Source organism: Stegodyphus dumicola, chromosome 6 (assembly GCF_044657685.1).
Source record: "Stegodyphus dumicola isolate Sdum_Otavi_A_Nest chromosome 6, ASM4465768v1".
NCBI lineage: Eukaryota > Metazoa > Arthropoda > Arachnida > Araneae > Eresidae > Stegodyphus > Stegodyphus dumicola.
In genome coordinates, this window is record NC_140773.1 from 228,431,182 (window position 1) to 228,452,926 (window position 21,745).

At 33.1% G+C, this 21,745-nt stretch overlaps 1 protein-coding gene across 1 annotated transcript in view; it reads right to left on the reverse strand.

Moving 5' to 3' along the window:
- The window catches only part of GPHR (Golgi pH regulator), a 34,821-nt gene extending 13,378 nt beyond the window's left edge, over nt 1–21,443 (reverse strand). The window contains exons 1-7 of the mRNA XM_035354037.2: nt 21,241–21,443; nt 21,105–21,164; nt 20,841–20,944; nt 14,270–14,376; nt 4,339–4,443; nt 1,245–1,365; nt 148–228 (exon numbers count right to left, since the gene is read on the reverse strand). Coding sequence (XP_035209928.1) covers nt 148–228; nt 1,245–1,365; nt 4,339–4,443; nt 14,270–14,376; nt 20,841–20,944; nt 21,105–21,164; nt 21,241–21,282 — 620 coding nt within the window. The 5' untranslated portion in view covers nt 21,283–21,443. The remainder of the gene's footprint in view (nt 1–147; nt 229–1,244; nt 1,366–4,338; nt 4,444–14,269; nt 14,377–20,840; nt 20,945–21,104; nt 21,165–21,240) is intronic.
- Nucleotides 21,444–21,745: the final 302 nt, after the last annotated feature.

Here is a 21,745-nt window from a genome sequence, read left to right on the forward strand (position 1 = left end):
AAAAATTATATAATTTTACAATCCAGTTTTCAAAACTACTTACAAATGTTCACTACTTTTGCAAACTAAATTATAAATTACAACTTGTATCAATCATACAGCCCAAAACTGACAGGTATAATGAGATAGTAATTTAATTACACTGACCTTTTCTTCTTCATTATGATCATATCTAAAGTTTGCATCACTTTCTTTTCTTGCATTTGAATATCTGAAGGAGACACATTCCTAAATATTTAAAAAGTGAAAATGACACCACATTATATTTACTACATTATATTATTTTTAATGTACTTAAGCCATATAAAATTTTATTATCTAACTAAATAACTGCAATAAAACTACTGTTAAAAATACTTCTTGACCAAATAATATTCACAAAATGGTACTAATGGTAATTATGCACACCCTAAATTTTAGTGATTTTTTAATTGAAACTAGTTGCTTTAAAAATAATTGCCTCTATGACAAAAAATCAGGTCTGAATACGGAAATCTAAAACAATGCATTTACAGAAGAGCAGAATGGGAAGGGGTTAATTATTGAAGGATATTTTAATTGAAATCATGATTCTGTCACACAGAAATGACACTGCTTATTTATCATGTAATCATATTTAAGTTAAAAGCATATCATAAAAACTATTACTCTGAATGCTTTAAAAATACAATTTAATGAATGTAAACCTGAGTGGCAACAAACAAGCTTCCTGAGATAAAGTAAAAAAAAAAAAAAAATGTAATCATTTGCCCATCAGTAAAGAATAGTGCCAGTACCTTTATACAAGTCTTGTTGAATTTTTTAAATATATACTTACTAAACTGTATTTAGAATAATACTGCCGATACAATTCAAAAATAATCTCATATCATTATATGCACTGATATCATTATGCAAATGAATTAGAAGTTCAAAATGAAATATCAGTTTTCATTTAGCCAGAATTACATAAACTAATTTAACAATAAAAAAGATCAAAATGTGTAAAACTGTAAAGTTATGATAATACTAATAACATTTTCTAATTTAGAATCAATATGAAATAAGATGTAATAATAATTATATTTCTTTTCTATAAAATTTTAAATTTAAAGTATTATATCTCAGGCCTTTCTGCAAACTAATTCCATTTTATAAAATTCTATAATTATAAATACAAAATTTTTAATAATTTAAACATTTTAGTCTAATTTATTTAACCAAATAAATCCAGACTACTGAATCAAAAATATTTGCTTTAGTACCTCATGAAATAAGTCATAGACGTGTACGGGTAGTTCACAGCACCAAATCCAGAAAGAAGAGCCATTAAAGTTACGCCAATTACTCCAACCCTACTGATACCTTGTTCAATAGAAAAAATACCTGAAATAACAGAGGATTATAAAAAATATTTTCTTTAAAGTCAATAAAATATGTCAAACATAAAAACTCATATTTAGAAGATTTCTAAAGAAATGGAAAACATAAATGATAATTCATATAATTTTCTTAAGTTTTCAAAGTTATGCATACTTACATTCAGTGCCTATATCCAGAATACATATACAGAACATACGGAAATATGATGACTTCAAAAAATGATCATCGTTTAACAATTACTCTTTATCAAACAATAAATCTTCAACTGATCATGAAACATTTATGACAAACATGCAAGACTTCAAGTGGGCCAAATCTGCCTCAGGACAACATCAATCTAATCAACTCAAAGTCGGACCATGTTGTGGCATGCATTGTAGAAGGAGGGCAGTCTGACATGCTATTGAAGTTTCACTTTATTTGTCTAATTGTACACACTGTATTTGTTTAATAGTCTTTATTTTTGGATCAAATTAATCAACCATCTATATCATTATGTGTATTAAATTTCATTTCCATCTGATGCTCCTTTCTGGGTGCATTATTTTCAGTGTTCTTGAGTGTATGTGCTCATGAAAATTGCCAGCAATGGAAGAATCTGAAGTAAAATTTTTGCAGGAATACAGAATTTTGGGACAAAATCTCTACAGTGAATAACAAGGTGATGCATTTGGTAGATAGCTGGCGTTGCTGTAGTTTATATGAAGTCAAGTCTCGGGAATTCTCTGACTTTTTTCAAGGGAGAACAGATTGCTGTGGACTTGGGAAAAAGAACAGTGAAAAAACAATACAGAAATATCAGGTTTTAATAAAAGTTTCCTACCATCAAAAATATTGTTCAAACAGTTGGTACTGGTGTGTTTAAATGTATTTTGTCAAACGATTTTTGGCATTTGCAGGAAAGAGACTTGCTTTAAAACTTGCTTGTGAAATTTGAAAAAAAAAAAAAAAAAAAAAAAAAAAAAAAAAATTGTTAACATTATGTACAAGGTCTCTGAAATGGAACTATCACACTACCAGAAGAATCATCATTTACTTCCAGTTCTGTTGCAAAAAGTCAGCTACAGAATGTCACCAAATCATGGGTACAGCTTTAGGTACTAATGTTGTAACATATGACCAAAAGTTCAAAAACAAGGACTATGACATTCAAGAAGCAGAGTGCTTTGGTCAGCCTACTGATGTTGTACTGATATATAAATCTAATATATATCCTAAGTCGTGCTTTTGAGACATGAAAAACGCAATTTGAATTTTGTCAATCGGCACAGTAGAAGGGAAATATAGAACTGTTCCCTATTTTTTTGGCACAATGTACAAGTTCAATCGCTGGGTGCTGCATAAGCTGACTGAAGCAGATAAGAACAGATGTTGTTCGAGCCTGCATTAATCTGGATGAATACCAATGGAAGAACAAAATTCTGTACTGGACTGTCCCTTGTGTTCAAAAGTGGATTTACTTCAACAACACAGGCCGAAAAGGGATTTTGTTTGCACCTGGTGAGCCCATCGGAGTGTTGCAAAGAGCAATTTGACTAACAAAAAGATTATACTTTGTATCTGGCGGGATTGCTATAGTATTATCCAGAAAGAATATCTGGAAAAAGATAAAACCCTCAAAAGTAAGGTGTACAGCAAAATGCTAATTCGTATTCACGCTGCTATCAAGGAAAAACATCAGACCGAGTTCCGCCGCAAACAAATAATGTTCTATCAAGATAATGCAAAACCAGATGTGTCTGTATTCAATGACTGGACTCTGTACAGACTTAAATAGGGTCTTTGGCCGCATCTACCATATAACCCTGATATCGCTCCTTTGGACTTCTACTTTTTTTCACACATGCAGCTACATGTTGCTGTTGCTCTCTTCCATTCTGCACAGGATGTCCGAAATGAAGTTAATCTGTTTATGGACTCATGGCCACCAAGTTTCTAGGCTGAAGGCTTTGAAGAACTATCAAAATGTTGGCAGAAAATTATAGATTTGGGTGATGATTACTACCCGCACTAAAGGTATATTATTTATTTATTTATTTTTTCCTAACTTTACTAAGAACATTTTTCATCATGTAATCCTTATTTACTAATTAAACAAGCGTTGTACATCCTTATTTAATAATTAAACAAGGCCTTTTTTATTTTAAATTGCTAAAGTGTGCTTTATTTTCATATGTTGATAATGTCTGCCGACTGATGATAAACATTGATAGTTTGGGAGTCTTTCTAAGAAAAATTCACAAAAACCACCAACCACCTTGCACTCTAAGTAATTTCTACCTTTTCATTTTCACCTTAGTGCAAGCTGACCTCTTTTTTTTTTTTTTTTTTTTTTTTTTTTTTTTTTTTTTTTGAAAAAAAATTATCAGCTTGCACTAAGGTGGTTGCATTAATATATAAGCAAAATGTCTATCATGTTAGTTGCCAAAATTGGCAATAAACCCAATTTCTAACACACAAATTTCAAATGTTGCCAAAGGAATATGTGATGACTACGTCAACAAGAATCTAATTTTTAAAGAATTATACAAGATACAGCTGAAGTTTACATAACAACATACTTTAATTTATTACTTTATTATACTATCATACCTCAAATATAGATATAAAAATTTAAATACTGAATTTATGACAGATGAAAATCATTACACTGGATAAGAGATTTGGAAAAACAGGTATGCCATTTTTTTTCCTTTTAAAACATAAAGTGGTTTTTTTCAATTACTGCAGATTTAAATAATTTCTGGCATCAGAATTCTAAAGGAAGGGGAAAGGGGTATAATTTAAGAGATTCTCTAAGAATAAACATCTCATATGGTACTTAATGTCAAAGAAAGCACAAAAGCCGCTGTGCAACTGAAAACAGAGACCATGAACTTAAATCCTCAAAAATCATACAACATCAGTAAGTTATAAAAGATATTTAAATACTTAAGTTCTTACACCATTATACAAAATAAACTTCATATTACTCACCATGCTTGGGACTTAAAATAGGAAAGGGATCGCCTATTTTCCAGAACAAGTACATAAAACCCAGCCAAGAAGCTATGGTTAATGGTTTGATCAACTGTCTCTGAACTAAGAATAAAAAAATATTCCACATTAAAAAATAGCACTTTTCTTCTCTCAATAAAAATATTTTATATACATTATTTTCATAAAATACTAAATTGATTAAATATAATTAAATGTTATTTTAATAGATTTAACAAAAACACTCTCATAAAAGATCTGGTACTTTTCCGTTTTGCCGGCGCAAACGATAAAGTCGCCAATAATGGTACAATGCCAACGGAATATCCTCGCTGGTAATCTTTTACGCTTCATTTTCAAAACAAGTCGCAGCCATTTCTTATCAGATTGATTGTTTCTTTATATACTGGTACACAATTACATAGAACTTTTACAAGATAGTTTGATTTTATATCCTAAGGCCATTCACAGTAATTAAGTCAATTAGGATGCAATCACACCGCTCACCCGAAGGCCAAAATATAGAAAAGGCAAAATCAAGGATTAAATTCATCAATTTTAATGAGAATGCACTAGCAAAGTAAAGCACGGCTATTTTACATAATTTTTGAGTAAGCTATTCGTACGAATTAAAATAATTCTCGCATTTAAACTTGTATTCCAAATTAAGATTTAACTTGAAATTAATGTAGATAATTATTGAAAAAATTAAAATTTTTGTAGCGTAGTTTACGTGAGATGAGATCACTTGGGGTCACATGATACGAACCGGCGCATCAGGATGTTGAACCATGAAAGCATAGTAAATTCTTAAATTAATGTCTTTTTACAAATTTATTGTCTTTATTTATTGGCTTTTTACAAAATCTTAAACGATATTAAAATGCTTATGCCTTCAAAATAAAAAATCTTATAACTAACATTTGTTAGCATTTTTTATGTGTATACTGTATATTGTCGCCAATAAAGTTTGTTTGACGAGACTTGCGCCGGCGAAACGGAAAAGTACCAAAGATCTTAATAATTAAAGAAAAGTTTAGCTGTCTAGCACTCGCAGTAAATCAGATGCATTTTTACTACATGTAACTAATAACACTAATCTGAGTTAATTTTTTATGATTCTTAATTATGCTTTGGAATTCACTTGTCACATTCACGTTATCTTTATGCACAGCGAGATAGCATTCACATTGCATTCTGAGTTGCAGAGTATACCGGATATCATGCATCAGTGGGCCCCCAAAATGCAGGAATTTTTTGCTAATGGCTGCTTAAAGATGCTGAGTTAACAGGAATCAGTTGAATTATCGATCAATCAAAATTATTGGTGATTCTTGTAGCTCAACATCTCTAAAATTGTTATTCAATACGTTATTTCTACTTTAATGAGCTGTTATTTTGTTTGTTTGCTCAACATGGACAGGTGGAGTGCTGAGCCTTACGCTTTTCCTGTTAAAATTGATTTCTAGAAAATGATTCTACAATTTCTAATGGGGTAACTCAAACAAAAAGTTTCCTAAACATGTGCTTATTGAGAAACTGCATCATCAGATATGCTGTCATCAATATTCCTGGCAATATGTTATGACAATTAATGGATATTTTTCTGTGTTACTATGAAGAATACACACTCTAGCTAGTCCTTTATTTAACAAAGGTCACAGTCGAACATTGCATAAAAAATAACATTCTTGCAACTACTACTTTACATAGAGAACAATTAATAAACAGCAGCTATTCACATATGACAAGCCTACCAGTGGCCGAGCAGTAAAGTTGCTGAACACTGGTAGTTCGGTCCGAGGTTCGAATCTTGTTATCTCTATCTACACTCATGTCCCTAAATTAAGGATAATTCGGAGTCACGTGGAAATCGAACTCTAAAATAAATATATCACCTGTAAAATCACTACACACATCTTCAAGAATCATATGCAAATTTCAGGAAGTAACCAGATGACACCGATGGTACGTCACAATGACGAGAGTGATATATAAGGAATACAGGCAAAGAAGTAAAATTGTTCGCAGGCACTTTATAAGCATTTCAGTGCAATAACCGAATATTTATGACACAGAGAACACATTTGGATGATCTTTTACATGGTAGAATTATCGGCTGTCTGGAATGTGGGCGTACCCAAATGGAAGTATCAGACGAACTTGGAATTGCCCAGAGTGTCATCTATAGGCTTTGGCAATGATTCCAAGATGATAGTTATGTGAGCATACGTTACAGCTCTCTTCAGCCACTGGTACGACAATTTCAAGGCAGACCGTGTACAGATGCTTAGAGCAGATTGGTCTATATGCTCGTAGACCTGTCAGATACGTTCCACTTACTGCAACTCACTGTTGCCTGCGATTAGCCTGGAGTAGAGAGCCTGCATTGTGGACACCGCAACAGTGGGCTTGTGTGATGTTTTCCGACGAGTCCAGGTTTAGCTTGCAGTCTGATTCTCGACGGACTTTCATATGGAGAGCTCCAGGTACCCGTTACCACCAAGAAAACATCATTGAACGGCACCGTTACGGTGGTGCGGGAGTGCTCGTTTGGGGTAGAATTATTCTGCGTTCCAGAACTGACCTGCATGTTCAACTTGGAACCATGACAAGCCAAATCTATCGGGACGTCATTCTGAAACAACATGTACGTTTGTTTCAGGGTGCAAAATTTGTGTTTATGTATTACAACGCCCGTCCTCATCGTGCAAACATCGTAAGCGAATGCCTTCAATCGGAGGAAATTACCCGTATGGACTGACCAGCATTCTCACCGGACTTGAATCCAGTAGAGCACGTGTGGGTCATGCTTGGCTGATGAGTTGCAGGCGGTCAACCTCCTCCTACATGTCTACCGGAACTTCGGAGAGCATTGATTTTTGAGTGGTGCAATATCCCCCAAGATCAGATCGATAATTTGATACTCAGCATGCCTAGGCATTGTACGGACTGTATTGCATCGTCTGGGAGACATACAATGTATTAACAATCATACCAACCATGTAATATTGTTTTTTTTTTTTTTTTTGTAATTTGCTCCAGGGAGGAAATATCGCTAATTTTTTAAATAATATCAAACATATAGCATCTTTTTTGCTCTTTACCTTTTGTTTAATAAAAGAGCTTTACAAATAAGTCAAATTTGTTTTGCTTCTAAGTCTTCCTTTGCCTGATTTTGCATTATCCTTAATTTATGGACATGAGTGTAATTGGGGGCACAATTGAGCGAAGTCATAACTGTCACCTCTATGGTACTCAAGGCTCTTGTTAACAACAGGCACAATCTTGAACTCCTTACCTCAGTGAATTTCATGGGCTTGTTCTGATGTTACTGTCAGACAAGTGAGATAAATCACAACAATAACATATTAAAGTAGAAAAGTCACAAGAAAGATTAGTACAAACAATAACTAGTAAGAAAATGATACAGGGTTACTTTCAGTCTGTGTAACTGTTCCAATGTTATACTTAGCCGAAACAAATGCTACTGGATTTGACAAATTAAATGAGGTAGAAATAAAAGTGTGAAAAGATAATTTTTCAAAAGTTAATCAAAAAACTCTGTTCAGATATGGATAATTTGGAGTGACTTGATTCCTGAAGACTATAATGATCGAAAGGAGAAAATTAAAATTATTTCTTCCTTTGGAGAAGCTAAAACTGCACCATTAAGGTGTTTCCTATGAGAAACAAGGCCCATCAGTGGCCAAGTGGTAACGTCGCTGAACACTGGTAATTTAGTCCAAGGTTCAAATCCCACAAATGGGCTGGCTGCATGGGCATTTTCGTGGTTTTCCCTATGTGTAACGTGTATACGAGCCAGTTTTCCTTAGAAAGTCCTCCACGAAACCATCTCTTCCTTAAGGCAGATAGCCCTAGTGTGCTTTGCCATAATCTCAATAAACCAAACCAAACCAAATCAATTAATAAATAAAGGTAACACACCAAACTTTAAACTTGCTTTGCCATAATGTAATAAAAAAAACTATCAGAAACAATGACAGGTGCCATGGTGAAATGCTAATAGCTTGTGTAATGTCTAAAAGACTAGTGAGCGATAAGCTGATATTTAACACCATGTATGAAGCATTGCCAGAAAACAAATTTAAATGGCTCATTTTACAGCACACATGAACAGTTCCTTACACACGTACAGAAAACAAATGGAAATTCCGAATGTTAGGTGAAACATGACAGTGTGAGAAAGAATAAGCAGTGAGACCATGCAGAATATGACAGATAATAGCGATCAAAGACTGAATGTGAGATATACTCAGAAACCAGAAAATCTTTTGTTACCTCTAAATGATTACACCCATATTGGATCTCTACAATACTTCATGAAGAAATTGATCAGCATATTAATATATTACTTAAGTTTGAATTAACAGAGCATAACAATAGCAATTAGGCTGTGTTGTATGGAAAAACGAATGGGAATGTAGGATTCTGTTCTGATTTCAAGTTGTTAAATAAATTTGCAATACCAGCTGCATATCTAATGGAAAAAAAAAAAAAAACGATGGAACTGCTCTACAAGATTGGGGAGGCTAAATACATCACTAAATTAGACTTGACAAAGGGATACTGACAGATCTTGATGAGAGAAAAAGGAAATATTTTTACAGTGTTTGTGATGCACTCATGGCATTATCTGTGGAGAGTGTTACCATTCGGAATGAAAAATGCAGGAAGCACAATTAATAAGTAATGAATAAAGCCCCCCCAAAAAATACTGTCACTCATACATTGATGATTTGGTAATTTTTTCCAAAACCAGGAGAAAGCATGTAGATCATGTGAAAGAGATTTTTAAAATATTACGAAGGATTGGTTTTACTTTTAATCCATAAAAATTCCATTTTGGAAAAAGGGAAATCAAATTTTTTGGCTTCATTGTAGATTCTTGAAGCATTCATTAGATCCAGAAAAAGTGGAATCTATGACAAAGATGCCTAGATGAACTACGAAAAAAAGAAGTATGCAACAATTTAGGACTACTACGCCTGTGATTACACTCTGAATTTTTCCCCTTTAGTATTCCAATCAACAAATTTCAATCAGAAAGTAGCCACTAATATTTTATGGGGCAATCAAGAAATTAAAGCAACATCTTTTTGATATGCTATCACCTTTCACACCAACAGTGCCAATCCTATACCATTGGCCATCCATGTTCAAACTAAAATTGGCCACCCTTTTTTACAGAAATATAATATTTTTGATAATCATTTCACCACTAAAGCATTTTGCAGTGATATTGACAGTTCAAAGATACATATTGCCTCTGTAAAGGAAAAAGCTCTGGATGACCAGCATTGCAATTGAAAGAGTGGAGAGGATTCTAGAGGCATTGTTTTTTGTAACCCAAAGAAATCTACATATTGTGAAAGTTACAAACTGGGCACTCCTCAGCCAAATATGTGGAAGATCTGCACAAACGATTACATCAGAAATCATATCACATACAGCTGCTGCAACATTTAAGGCCAAGTGATTGCACCATCACACGTAAATTTTGTGAACTTTGTCAGAAAGCAATAGAAGATGACGAATTTACCCTGTGCCCCGACTCAAGTTCAGTTCAAAAAAACAATGTTCCACCTAAACAGTCAAGAGAATAACCATAACATCTGCAAATGGGAAATGGCAATTCCTAATGCTAGAGTGTCGACTGAAAGAGATTCTCCAAAAGTGAATGTCTTCTGTGCTGTTTCATGTAGCAAAGTGCAGAGGCCTTACTGTTTTCCTGGAAAACTGTGAGGGCACATGTTGTAAGACTGGTTGTTTTCTAAAGAGATAGCTGATATACCAAACTTCATATTCTAGAAAGACAGAGCTATGTTTCATAAGCATACAGAGTGCATCAATGTCTGAACAAGGAACCTTTCAAATTGGTGGACAAGGTGCAGTGCACAGGATGATTTGGCACTCTTCAGGTGGCCCCCAAGGTCTCTGGACCATAAATATAAGCTTTATTTTTCTTTTGAGGATATGTGAAAGATAATGTTTAGGTACCACCTTTGCCGACAACATTGACTGTACTCCAGAATTACATCACTGCTTATCAGTCAAACTTGACAATCACATAAATGTTTGTTGTGTAATATACAGACAGAAAACTTGAAAATGTGCTTTTTAATACAATGTATCATTCACAATTTTTTATGTAATACTTCGTGAAATACATTTATACAAAACCTGATGAATCATTAAAATAAACCTTTACTTTACGGGAATGACACTCTGGTTTCAGGTGAGAAGGGCAGGGAGAGTGAGGTAGATAAAGTTGAGAATCACCTTGAACAGATTAGTGCCACCAGAAAAATATGATTAGAAAAGCATACTTTTATGATCATATACCAATCCATCTTAGCTCGGAAGAAAAAACTTGTGTATTATAACATACTAAAAATGCGGCAACTGTTACAACTTTAAACTTTTGATGAAACAGTCAATGTTGCCTTTGAACAAGATGGAACACTTTTACAAATCAATCAACAAGTAATGTTCTTCAATATCCAATGCCTTAACATATGAGAACATTAATTTGAGTTTTACTATCTACATCAAAATCCCCTGAATCTTATATCCCTATATTATTCCCTCCTCTGAGATATATATAAAAGATAAACCATCATTTTTGCTCAAAACGTAGTTTACCTAATGGATCACATATGTACAGCCATGTGAAAAAAAATTTCAATTTCGATATGCAGGGAAAAAGAAAAGAAATTGAGGACTATTTTAACTCATCTATAGGGCTGGTTCAGAGCTGACATAGATAGTGTAGCCACACTAGAGAGTAAAATTCTGGAAGGACAAATTTATGAGCAGCAGAGATTGCAACAAATGGTAAGAAGCCTGGTGCCCTGCTAACCTGCTACTGGGCAAAAACCCTGCTTGTTTGATAGACGATGTACAGATTTAGGTTTAGTTTGATTTATTTGATTACAGCAAAGCACTTGAGAGCTCTTAGCCAAGGGGGAGGAATGTTTTCATGGAGGAATTTCTACATGAAACTGCCTCGTATACGCACTACTCATAGGAAAAACCATGGAAACACTCATGCAGCTAGCCAGCCATGAGCCCCGGATCGAACTACCAGTGTTCAGTAGTTTTACCACTCAGCTCCTGTAGGGATGGTGCACAGATTTAATTCTTCTAAATTAGATATAAAAACATTTTCAGCTAATTTTCAAATACAGAAAATTTCATACTATTTTTTATATACTATATCCATACTATATACAGTACAAAGTCCGAAATTCGGACTGATCGGGACTTCGGCGATTCCAGATTTTTTCTGGATAGATCATCAATTTAAATCTGATAAGATGGCATGCAGAAAATTATACAATTAAAAATATGAAATCATAATTTATGAAATAAAGAACAATTATGATCTAAAGGGTATCAAATTTACAAAAAAAGCTTAATATTTATTTGTTCACTTTATTAAACATTTCGTTCAATATAAGTTGTTCAAGATGCTTCCACAAAAAGTTCAAAAAGTTCCTTTTTCTTTTTTCTTGTGTCATATACAGTGGACTTTCCAATGCCATACACCTCACATAATTTTGAGACAGATATGCCTTTATCCAATTTTTGCAGCAATTCCAATTTTTGTTTAATGGACAAAGTTCCGCTTTGTAGATCCTTTGGCAACTCCAGAATTCGAAATTCTTTTCGACATAATCGAAAGTTCAAGTTTAGTTTTTATAAAATTGCCATAATAATAACAGTCTGCAAAAAAATAATAAGCTGGATCAAATTAGAAGATCAAGGAGCAGTGCTGTCTGCTACATTAATTGAAATGCCTTAGAATCAGTAAAGATAATTTTAGATTAGCTTGATAGCGTCTGTTATACATTGTTGGCTGTGTATCACAAGATTGGCGGTGAAAGCCAAGTTGTGTCGCTAAATTTGTCTTGCTCCTCAGGCGTACTGAATTAAGCCTGAATTGTATTAGTTATTTACTATACCTACATTTATTTCTTGTACATGCTTCAAACTAATCTGAGTCCTGAATAAATAAACTTAAGGCTTTATCTAGGGCCGGCATTCAATACCGCCTGGTGCAGTCTCTCTACAGGTCCTAAATTCTGCTACAAAGTGCTTTCCTAAGTTCTACATTTTCACCCTGCCTAAACTTTAGATCCCAGTGCTTTCTCTAAATCATAAAAATTTCTCATCCCTTAATTTTGCTGCTCGGTGCATCCCCCAAATTCCAAAAATTTCGTTTTCCCTAAATTCTGCCATCCAGTGCCCCGCTGCACATATTCTCACCCATCTTGATTAAAATAACATTAAATATAATCTTTTGGCCTATGAATTTCATTAACAAAATCTATTTTTAGCATATGAAAAGAAATTTTTATTGAATTTTTCCTTGTCAACATCTCTTAGCGCATTTAAAAATCTATAATCATCGCCAAGCGTAATGTTAGCATAAAAGGTTGCCATACTCTTGTTATTCAATTACTAATATAAAAAAAAAAGTTTAGACATCACAGCATGAGTTATTACTGAAGCTGTCATGTCTTGATAAACATGCGGTGATGAAATCAAAATATAATAAATAATGACTCGCCAGGTCGGCATCAGAGTGTGTGTGATTATGGCAAAGCCTCGAGGGCTATCTGCCTAAGAGGACTATCTACCTTCGTGGATGACTTTCTAAGGGAAACTGGCTCATATACATGTTACACATGGGGAAAACCACGAAAATGCCCATGCAGCCAGCCTGTTCACGGGATTCGAACCTCAGACCGAACTACCAGTGTTCAGAGACTTGGCCACTGGTGGGCCTTCGGCGTCAGGGATATAAAACAGGTGAATGTTTCAGTTTGAGATGTATGCCAAGTAGATAGTCAACTACGGAGCCAAATTATTAATCTCCCAAATTTATACTTACATGATTGTTTTTTTCCATAACGAGGTATTTTATGTAGTGCCTAAGTGAAATTAAGAATTGGAATTTTTAAGTGAAAATTTCCACATGTTTTATCATGGAAGGAAAAATAAAATATGTATGCGTAAAGCATTAATAAAAAAAATATTTGTGGCTTTGAGGTCTGGATTTATATCATTCTGGATAATAGACGTCAGGATTTTGGACTTTGTACTGCATATATAAAGAATGAACATGTATAATAATTTTGGTGTCAACACCAAACATGAATGATCAAATTATATGACCAGAAGGATAACTTTCTAAAGAAATTAAAATGGCATTCATACTAGTATTTACTAAATGTGTAAGTCAAATTTTTTAAAAATATGGACCAAATCTCATCATGTGGAAATTTACATAACTAAAGAATATTCTAATAAAATATATAGACAATAATATACAATAAAAATATACTAATAAAATATATAGAAAAAACTTTTAAAAAATGTACATAATAAACATATATTTATAAATTTAATTTTAAATAAATATACTATATATATTAAATTTATAAGGAAATAATATCACATTTAATACCCATAATCAACATAGCTCTCCCCAAAACAAAATAATTTAAGATAAACTACAAACCTCTGTTGAAGTCTGAATCATTTTTTAGCAAATGATACAACAAAATTAGTCCAGAAGATTATAGTTAATGTTTCCACGTACAAAGTTAACTATTCTAAGGAATCCCATTACTTTTGTTTGTCATTTTACATGCAATTAACAATAAAATGGCAGCAATTAGATAATATTTCAAATAATTAAAACTGCTATTATATCTCAATATAGAACTTATTTATTATAAATTCTTATTCTCTAATCAGTTAATATTTCAAATTATCAACAATTTTAGTATAATAATTTATTTTCAAAGCATCTATACAACAATTTAATCTTAAAGTAGTTAAAACTGTTTCTTGAAAAAAAAAAAAAAAATCAAATCAAATCAAATCAAGCATAACTTACCAAAACGAATGTTTGACAATATGAAATATCCAATGTAAAAAGGGAGAATAACTATCAACATAAATAATATAGCATAGAGACCTAGTTTCCAGTGGATATACCTAGAGCTAAAAAAAATATATACATATGTATAACATAAAAATACATATTTCCTAATACATTTTATTCTTCTACTAGACATTCTTTAAATTACACTCTGTATATGTAATACAGATTTTGCACCAATGTTCAAAATATGAACTTCTAATATTGCACAAGATAGTTCGAATGTAAGAAATCCAGATGTCCAATATCCACAATGATCTACCAGCAATCATTTTCTTTAGAAACATTTTTTGCCTTCTTTACCCATGTGCATTTGATATTTTTTCTTAATAAAATATGTGGGGAGTCCCAATTCTTAATTTCACTTCACCACTAAATAAAATAACTCTATATTGAAGAAATATGCATTTATTAGCATAAATCTGTATGATCAATAATTTGGCTCTGTCACTGCATTTTTGCTTGCCACACACCTCAAACTGAAACATTCTACACTGAAACATCTTTGATTTTATACCTACTAAAAAATTTAAATCCCTGACACGAACTTTATTTATCATATACAGTACAAAGTCCGAAATCGGGACTCATCGAGACTTCTGCGATTTTGGATTTTTCCAGATATTAGATCATCAGTTTAAATCTAGTAAGATGGCATATAGAAATTATAAAATTAAAAATATTAAATTGTGATTTATGATACAGTCAAAAGTCGTTAATTCGGACCTCAAAGCTACAAACTTTCTGCGCATGCGTCTGCTTGACGCATGCGCGTAAGACCTTTATAAGACCTGCACATATGCGTGTGCGCATAATACGTTTACGCATGCGCATTTAATTTATAATGAACGGACGGTATAAGCTAAAATTATCTAATTATCTATTTCAGTTAATGTTGCAGATTGCGTTGTTCCTTAATCTTTGAATTGGATCCGGCTTATTACAGTCAAAAGTCGTTAATCCGGACTCGTCGGGACTTCGGCGATTCCGGATTATCAATTTTTTCTGGATAGATCATCAGTTTAAATCACGTAAGATGGCATGCAGAAATTCTAAAATTAAAAATATGAAACCGTAATTTATGAAATAAAGAACAATTATGATCTAAAGGGTATCAAAATTTACAAAAAAAAGCTTAATATTTATTTGTTTACTTTATTAAACATTTCTTTCAATGTAAGCTGTTTAAGTTGCTTCATTTTATGTGATAATACTTTCTCTTTAATTCTATAAACAGACATAATTTTTTGTTCAGTTACAAAGTTCCGCTGTTCAAGTCCTGTTAATTGCTGTGCCGAGAATACCGACTAACTTGTCAATCGAAATTTTTTCGTTTTCACTAACCTCTCTGTCACATTCTTCATGTCTTTATCCATTTTTTGCAGCAATTCCACTTTTTGTTTGATGGACATTGAAACATACTTTCGTTTTGTACGATCCTTTGGGAGCTCCAGATTCGGAAATTCTATTTGACATAATCGAAAGTTCAAGTTTACTTTTATAGTATTGCTCTTACAGTCTGCAAAAAATAATAAGCCGGATCCAATTCGAAAATTAAGGAACAACGCAATCATCAACATTAACTGAAATAGATAATTTTAGCTTATACCGTTCGTTATACATAAAACGTGCACGCGAAAACGTATTCTGCGCATGCGCACAAGCAAATGCGCAGTCGTAAGAGGTCTTACACGCACGCTTAAACGCCTATGCGCATGTGTCAACGCGGCGCATGCGCAGAAAGTTTTTAGCTTTGAGGTCCGGATTAAAGATCATTCCGGATTATGGGTGTCCGAATTAACGACTTTTGACTGTATTTTTTGCAGACTGTTAGAGCAATTTTATAAAAGTAAGCTTGAACTTTCTATTATGTCAAATAGAATTTCCGATGCTGGAGCTCCCAAAGGATCTACGAAGCGAAAGTATGTTTCGATGTCCATCAAACAAAAAGTGGAATTGCTGCAAAAAATTGATAAAGGCATGAAGAAAGTGACAGAGAGGTTAGTGAAAACGAAAAAATTTCGATTGACAAGTTAGTCGGTATTCTTGGCACAGCAATTATAGGACTTGAACAGCAGAACTTTGTAAGTGAACAAGAAATTATATCTGTTTATATATAATTAAAGAGAAAGTATTAGCACATGAAACAACTTACACTGAAAGAAATGTTTAATAAAGTAAACAAATAAATATTAAGCTTTTTTTTGTAAATTTTGATACCCTTTAGATCATAATTGTTCTTTATTTCATAAATTACGGTTTCATATTTTTAATTTTATAATTTCTGCATGCCATCTTACCAGATTTGGAACTACTCTGATATGCGCCCTCAAGTCGCCAAATTTCTCGCCAAATATTTTTGGCGAGAAACTTCATGCTGCCTTATTACTATCTAAATTTTTTGTCTATATTTCGAACTTTAAGCCTAAAATGTCTCCAAAAACACGGTTTTCACACATGCAAAAACTACGTATTGAACACATGATTTAAGCTAAAAATCCGAAACGAAAACAAAAAATTTAGATAGCAAAAACGTAAAGTTTCTAACCAAAAATATTTGACAAGAATCCATGTACACAGCAACATGTTTTAACTTAAAAAAACATCTACGAATGGCGCAATGTAGGCAACGAATGAATCTACGAACTCACACACCTCGCTTTAATAAATTAACATAACAATGAATTTCAAAGAATACCGTGTACACAGCATCCTGTTTAAACTTAAAAAAAATCTACGAATTGCGCAATTTAGGCAACGAACGAATTTACGATCTACGCACACCTCGCTTTAATAAAATAACATAATAACAATAAATTTCAAATAATACCATGTAAACAGCGTTCTGTTTCAAAAAACAACAATAACGACAGAAATTCATACTAAATAACCAATGAACATAACATTCTACAAAATAAGAACAAGAATAAAATAAAATGCATTTACCATGAATTAATGCTTCTTCGAGCAGCAGATATACTAATTTCATACTGCCTTTAACATGCCGCCACGTAATCACTATCGTATTTACCTGACAGCCAGACAAACTCCAGAAAATTCATACTATGGTTCACAAATAAATAAAATCACAAATTCCTACTTCTATCATGCACAGCCATTAAAAATAATCTCCCAGACCCTCTTTCCACACTTCCAAATACCCACTACCCCTCAAGAGGATGGCCACAATGATATTTCCTTTTGCCAAACTTCAATTCAACAACTTCTACCATTTTATCTTTCCCTCCCATCTTCTCAGACAAATACGCGAATCAACGAGCTCCAGCGAAAGATTGTTCAACGTCAACAGGGTTGATATAGAAAACGCAATCGCGCCAATAACCAGCGCAGAACATATATCGCCACATTTGGTGAAATTAGGGGATATATCAGAGTTGTACCCCAGATTTGAGCTGATGATCTATAATCCGGAAGCGTCGAAGTCCCGACGAGTCCGGATTAACGACTTTTGACTGTATAATAAAGCATTTACGATCTAAAGGGTATCAAAATTTACAAAAGCTTAATATTTATTTGTTTACTTTAAATATTTTTTCCACTATAAGTTGTTCAAGTTGCTTTGTTTTTTTTATGCTAAAACTTTCTTTTTAATTCTGTAGACAGACATAATTTCTCGTTCAGCTACATAGTTGAAGTCTTGTAATTGCTGTGTCGAGAATTAGGACTAATTTGTCAATCGAAATTTTTTCGTTTTCAGAAACCTGTCTATCACTTTTTTCACTATTATCGGTAGCGGTATTTTCTAGAATTATACAACAGATTTTGCCATCCATTATTCTAAATAAATAATGCGAATTCAAAAATCTTATCAAAAATGAATAGTATAAGAACACTGTGTTACTATATTATTATGTGGCAAGGTATAAGAACATACAGCCAGATTTTGACAAGATATCTCGGTTGATTGGCAATTCATCTCGGGGATCACTATAATAAAAAATGACCAAAAGTATTTATGTAGCAATCCACGTTGTAATTGAAAAGTATCTATGTAGCAAATCAGGTATGTGTGTACCATTTCCCCAGATGACTTCTCTGGACATCTGTGCCAGCATGACTGTGGATTATGATCCCTTCTATGGGAATTCCAGAAGTTTAGTGTGGACTGCTTACTGTACTGTTTCATACCTTTTACAAAATTTTGGACATAACTTTCTACATGCATAACATGGCTTGCTTAAAAGCATCATGCACCTTATTTTAGGATTTTGATGCTAAAGTGCAATATTAAGTTTATACAATTCTCTGATAGTTTTCTACCCCCCCCCCCCAAAAAAAGTTTGCTGTATACTTGGAAAGACCAATAATGAAAATATATATATATATATATATATATATAATAAAATATTATAAATAGTATGTAGGGGAAGGTAGCCTAATCTGGACCGCTATAATATACAAAGACTGATGATATCTGCGAGATTTGAAATAGGCATTTTGTTATACGTAGATGTAGAAGAGGTTAATGCAATTGTGTCTGTAAAGAAGCGCCTTGTGGCTACATTGAGAGAAGTGTTATTCGTTTGACTAAGAAGAAAATCTGTTATTTCGACATAAGTGTGAAAGCAGTTAATTCGTCTAAATGTAAGTAATTACATGTCTTATTATACCATCACAAAACTTGCATATTTATCTACAATTTGCAATTATAATTTTGCACGGTTATGTTAGTTTGACATTTCTGTACAATATCAGGCATTAAATATTCAAGTTTCCCAAGTTGGACTGAAAACACATGCTGAAATTGAACTGGTCCAATTTCGGCAATGACATTTTTTTCATGGATAAATTATAATTAACCCTAGAATGCTAACCTTTGAAAAACTTACGGGAATGGCAACCATTCGTCTCCATGCACAAGCATGCTTAAAACTTATTTTAAAAGGTAATTGCAGAAATAGTGCAGAACGCCTGTTTCACCTTCTAGTAGTGATGATGATGAAGATAGAAGTGATAACAAAAATAAATAATTTAGGACAGTTCTTGAAAAAATATCACCGCGAGCAAAGAAAAATTTAAATCCAACTGGCCCTTTGTCTTCTCGCAGTGCACCAATAGCCCAGAAAGCAGTGGAAATAACAAGCAGTCCTTACAAATCGTAGTTATACCAAAACTTTATATAAAAAAATAAATAAATAAATAAAAAATCAGTTCACCAAAGTTTAACAAATGCAGAAACACAGTGGCGTAGCTAGGGAGGGGCAAAAGGGGACATCTGTCCCCGGGCGCAGCATCCAGAGGCGCCAAATTAATGGTACAAAATTTTAAAATGAAACTTTTTACACGTTTGGTACACAGAAAGGGGCACAAGATCTTCAGTTGTCCCCGGGCGCTGAAAACCCTAGCTACGCCTCTACAGAAACATAAAAAAGAAACTGGTGATTCATAGTTTTGTATGTTATGTGAAGAAACCAAGGAAGAAGAAATGATACAATGCATGAAATGTCACGCTTGGATACATACTCGGTGTGCTGGAGTTAAAAGGTTCTTTTGTTGTAATTGCCGTTAAGAAAGCTTATGGTCCAATTTAGGAAACTAGCGGTCCAAATAAGGAAACCGGTTTCCTAAATTGAACCGATGACACGATTTTTTTAAATTCATTTTTCACCATTATAAATGATTTTTAAAATTTAATAAATGGTTTTATTTTGAAGGTACACATAGTGAGTTTATTTTCTACTACTTAATTTTTATTGGCACTTCTTCCGTCCTTCTATGTAGTGAAAAATACAAAATTGGTCCAAATTAGGCTACTTTCCCCAACAATAATCTCTCCAAGACAACTACCCAAAATTCCAAATTAGCATATCTACAAATTTTGAGACTGGCAGTATTTGGCTTTAATACAGTTGTATAGGTTTGACAAAAGTTTCAGTTACAGGCTGTAACTCATCCACTGAAGTTTTTCCAATCCCTTTTGCAAAGAAATTTTTATGGATGCCAAAATTTTACGGGTAAAGTGCAGAATCGCCCACTTATTTATTTAGTGCTTTTTACATGAGTAAGGTCAATTTTCTTTGACTTTTTAAGTGAAAATAGGTCGATGTGTACATGGATAAAGTCAAGGGAGTGTGAAATGCCATTTTTATGCAATTCTGGGATGTTTTTTACAGTGAAAATAAGTCGATGTGTACATGGATACCGAGTATATATGCAATTCTTAAAAATGCGCCAAGCAGTGGGTGATTCTGCACTTTACCCAATTTTACAATGAAATTTTTAAGAAAAGTTGTATACAGCAATCCATTGCATTGCATTTAACTGTGGGGTGGGGGTAGCTTTTTTTACACTGCAAAGCATCAGACTGGAAAACAATTTTTTGCAAATCCTATCGAATGGAACATTTCTAGGAATCCTTGCATGCAGGAATTTTACACAGTCATCATTTCTTCTTTTTGACCGAATGCGTAAGCAGAATTCCAAAGCAAAATCTAATAATATTCTTTGCATCATTTAATAAAGTAACCCTAACTTTAAGGCAAAAATAACATAGAAAGAACCTTACCTGGAGTGAAGAACACCTAATATTTCAAAGATAATAAGCTCGAACATCGTACACGATAACGAAAATGTTACGGAAAACATCAGTTGCACCAACACATGGTGTACCTATCACAGAAATGTATTTTAATGCATTAAAAAATTACAAGCCAAAATGCAGTATAATTTTAAAAAAGAAAATATACAACAGAAGTAACTTAATAATAGAGCAGAAATAACTTCACATATTTTAAAACAGAAAGTAACTATTTGTGAAAAAGCTGTGTACTTCATAATCTCGGAAGAGCTGCTTTACAAAGAAAACCCATCCTCCAACAAAAAACAGGACCTAGAAAATATAAAATAATGAAAGAAATCAGAAAGCAATGAATAAAAAAACAATACAACCACGTAGCAATATTTACCTGCGTTACAAATACAATAAGCGTATCTTCTAATAAAGCCATAGTTAAAATGAAAATCTGAAGAAACGCGCCATACACATTTCGAAGTTAACTTTCCATACAGGAATATGCTTGAAATCAAAATTTCAGTGTACTCTTAACATACCTAAGAACTATGCCGTACAAATAACAAGTACACAGTCGGCAAATTTTGCAGATTATGAGAACGTTACATATTTGTCAAATTAGTGTCGCCATCTGTACATCACTGCTGGAAATAAAATCTTAACGAAATGCTGTCAACTTTTTATTTCATACCACTTTTTAAATATAAATCTTTTCCGAAAAAATAACCAAAAATTGTTATGCGGGGATTTAAATGCAATTTAAAATGAAGTATTTTAATGTGACTTTAAATGTTGCGCTGTAAAACATAATTTTTAAGTGGATTACAAATGTCTAAGTTAAATCAGAAAGTGTATGTGTACATCTGTGTGACATAATGGAATACAGTAAGAACATCTGC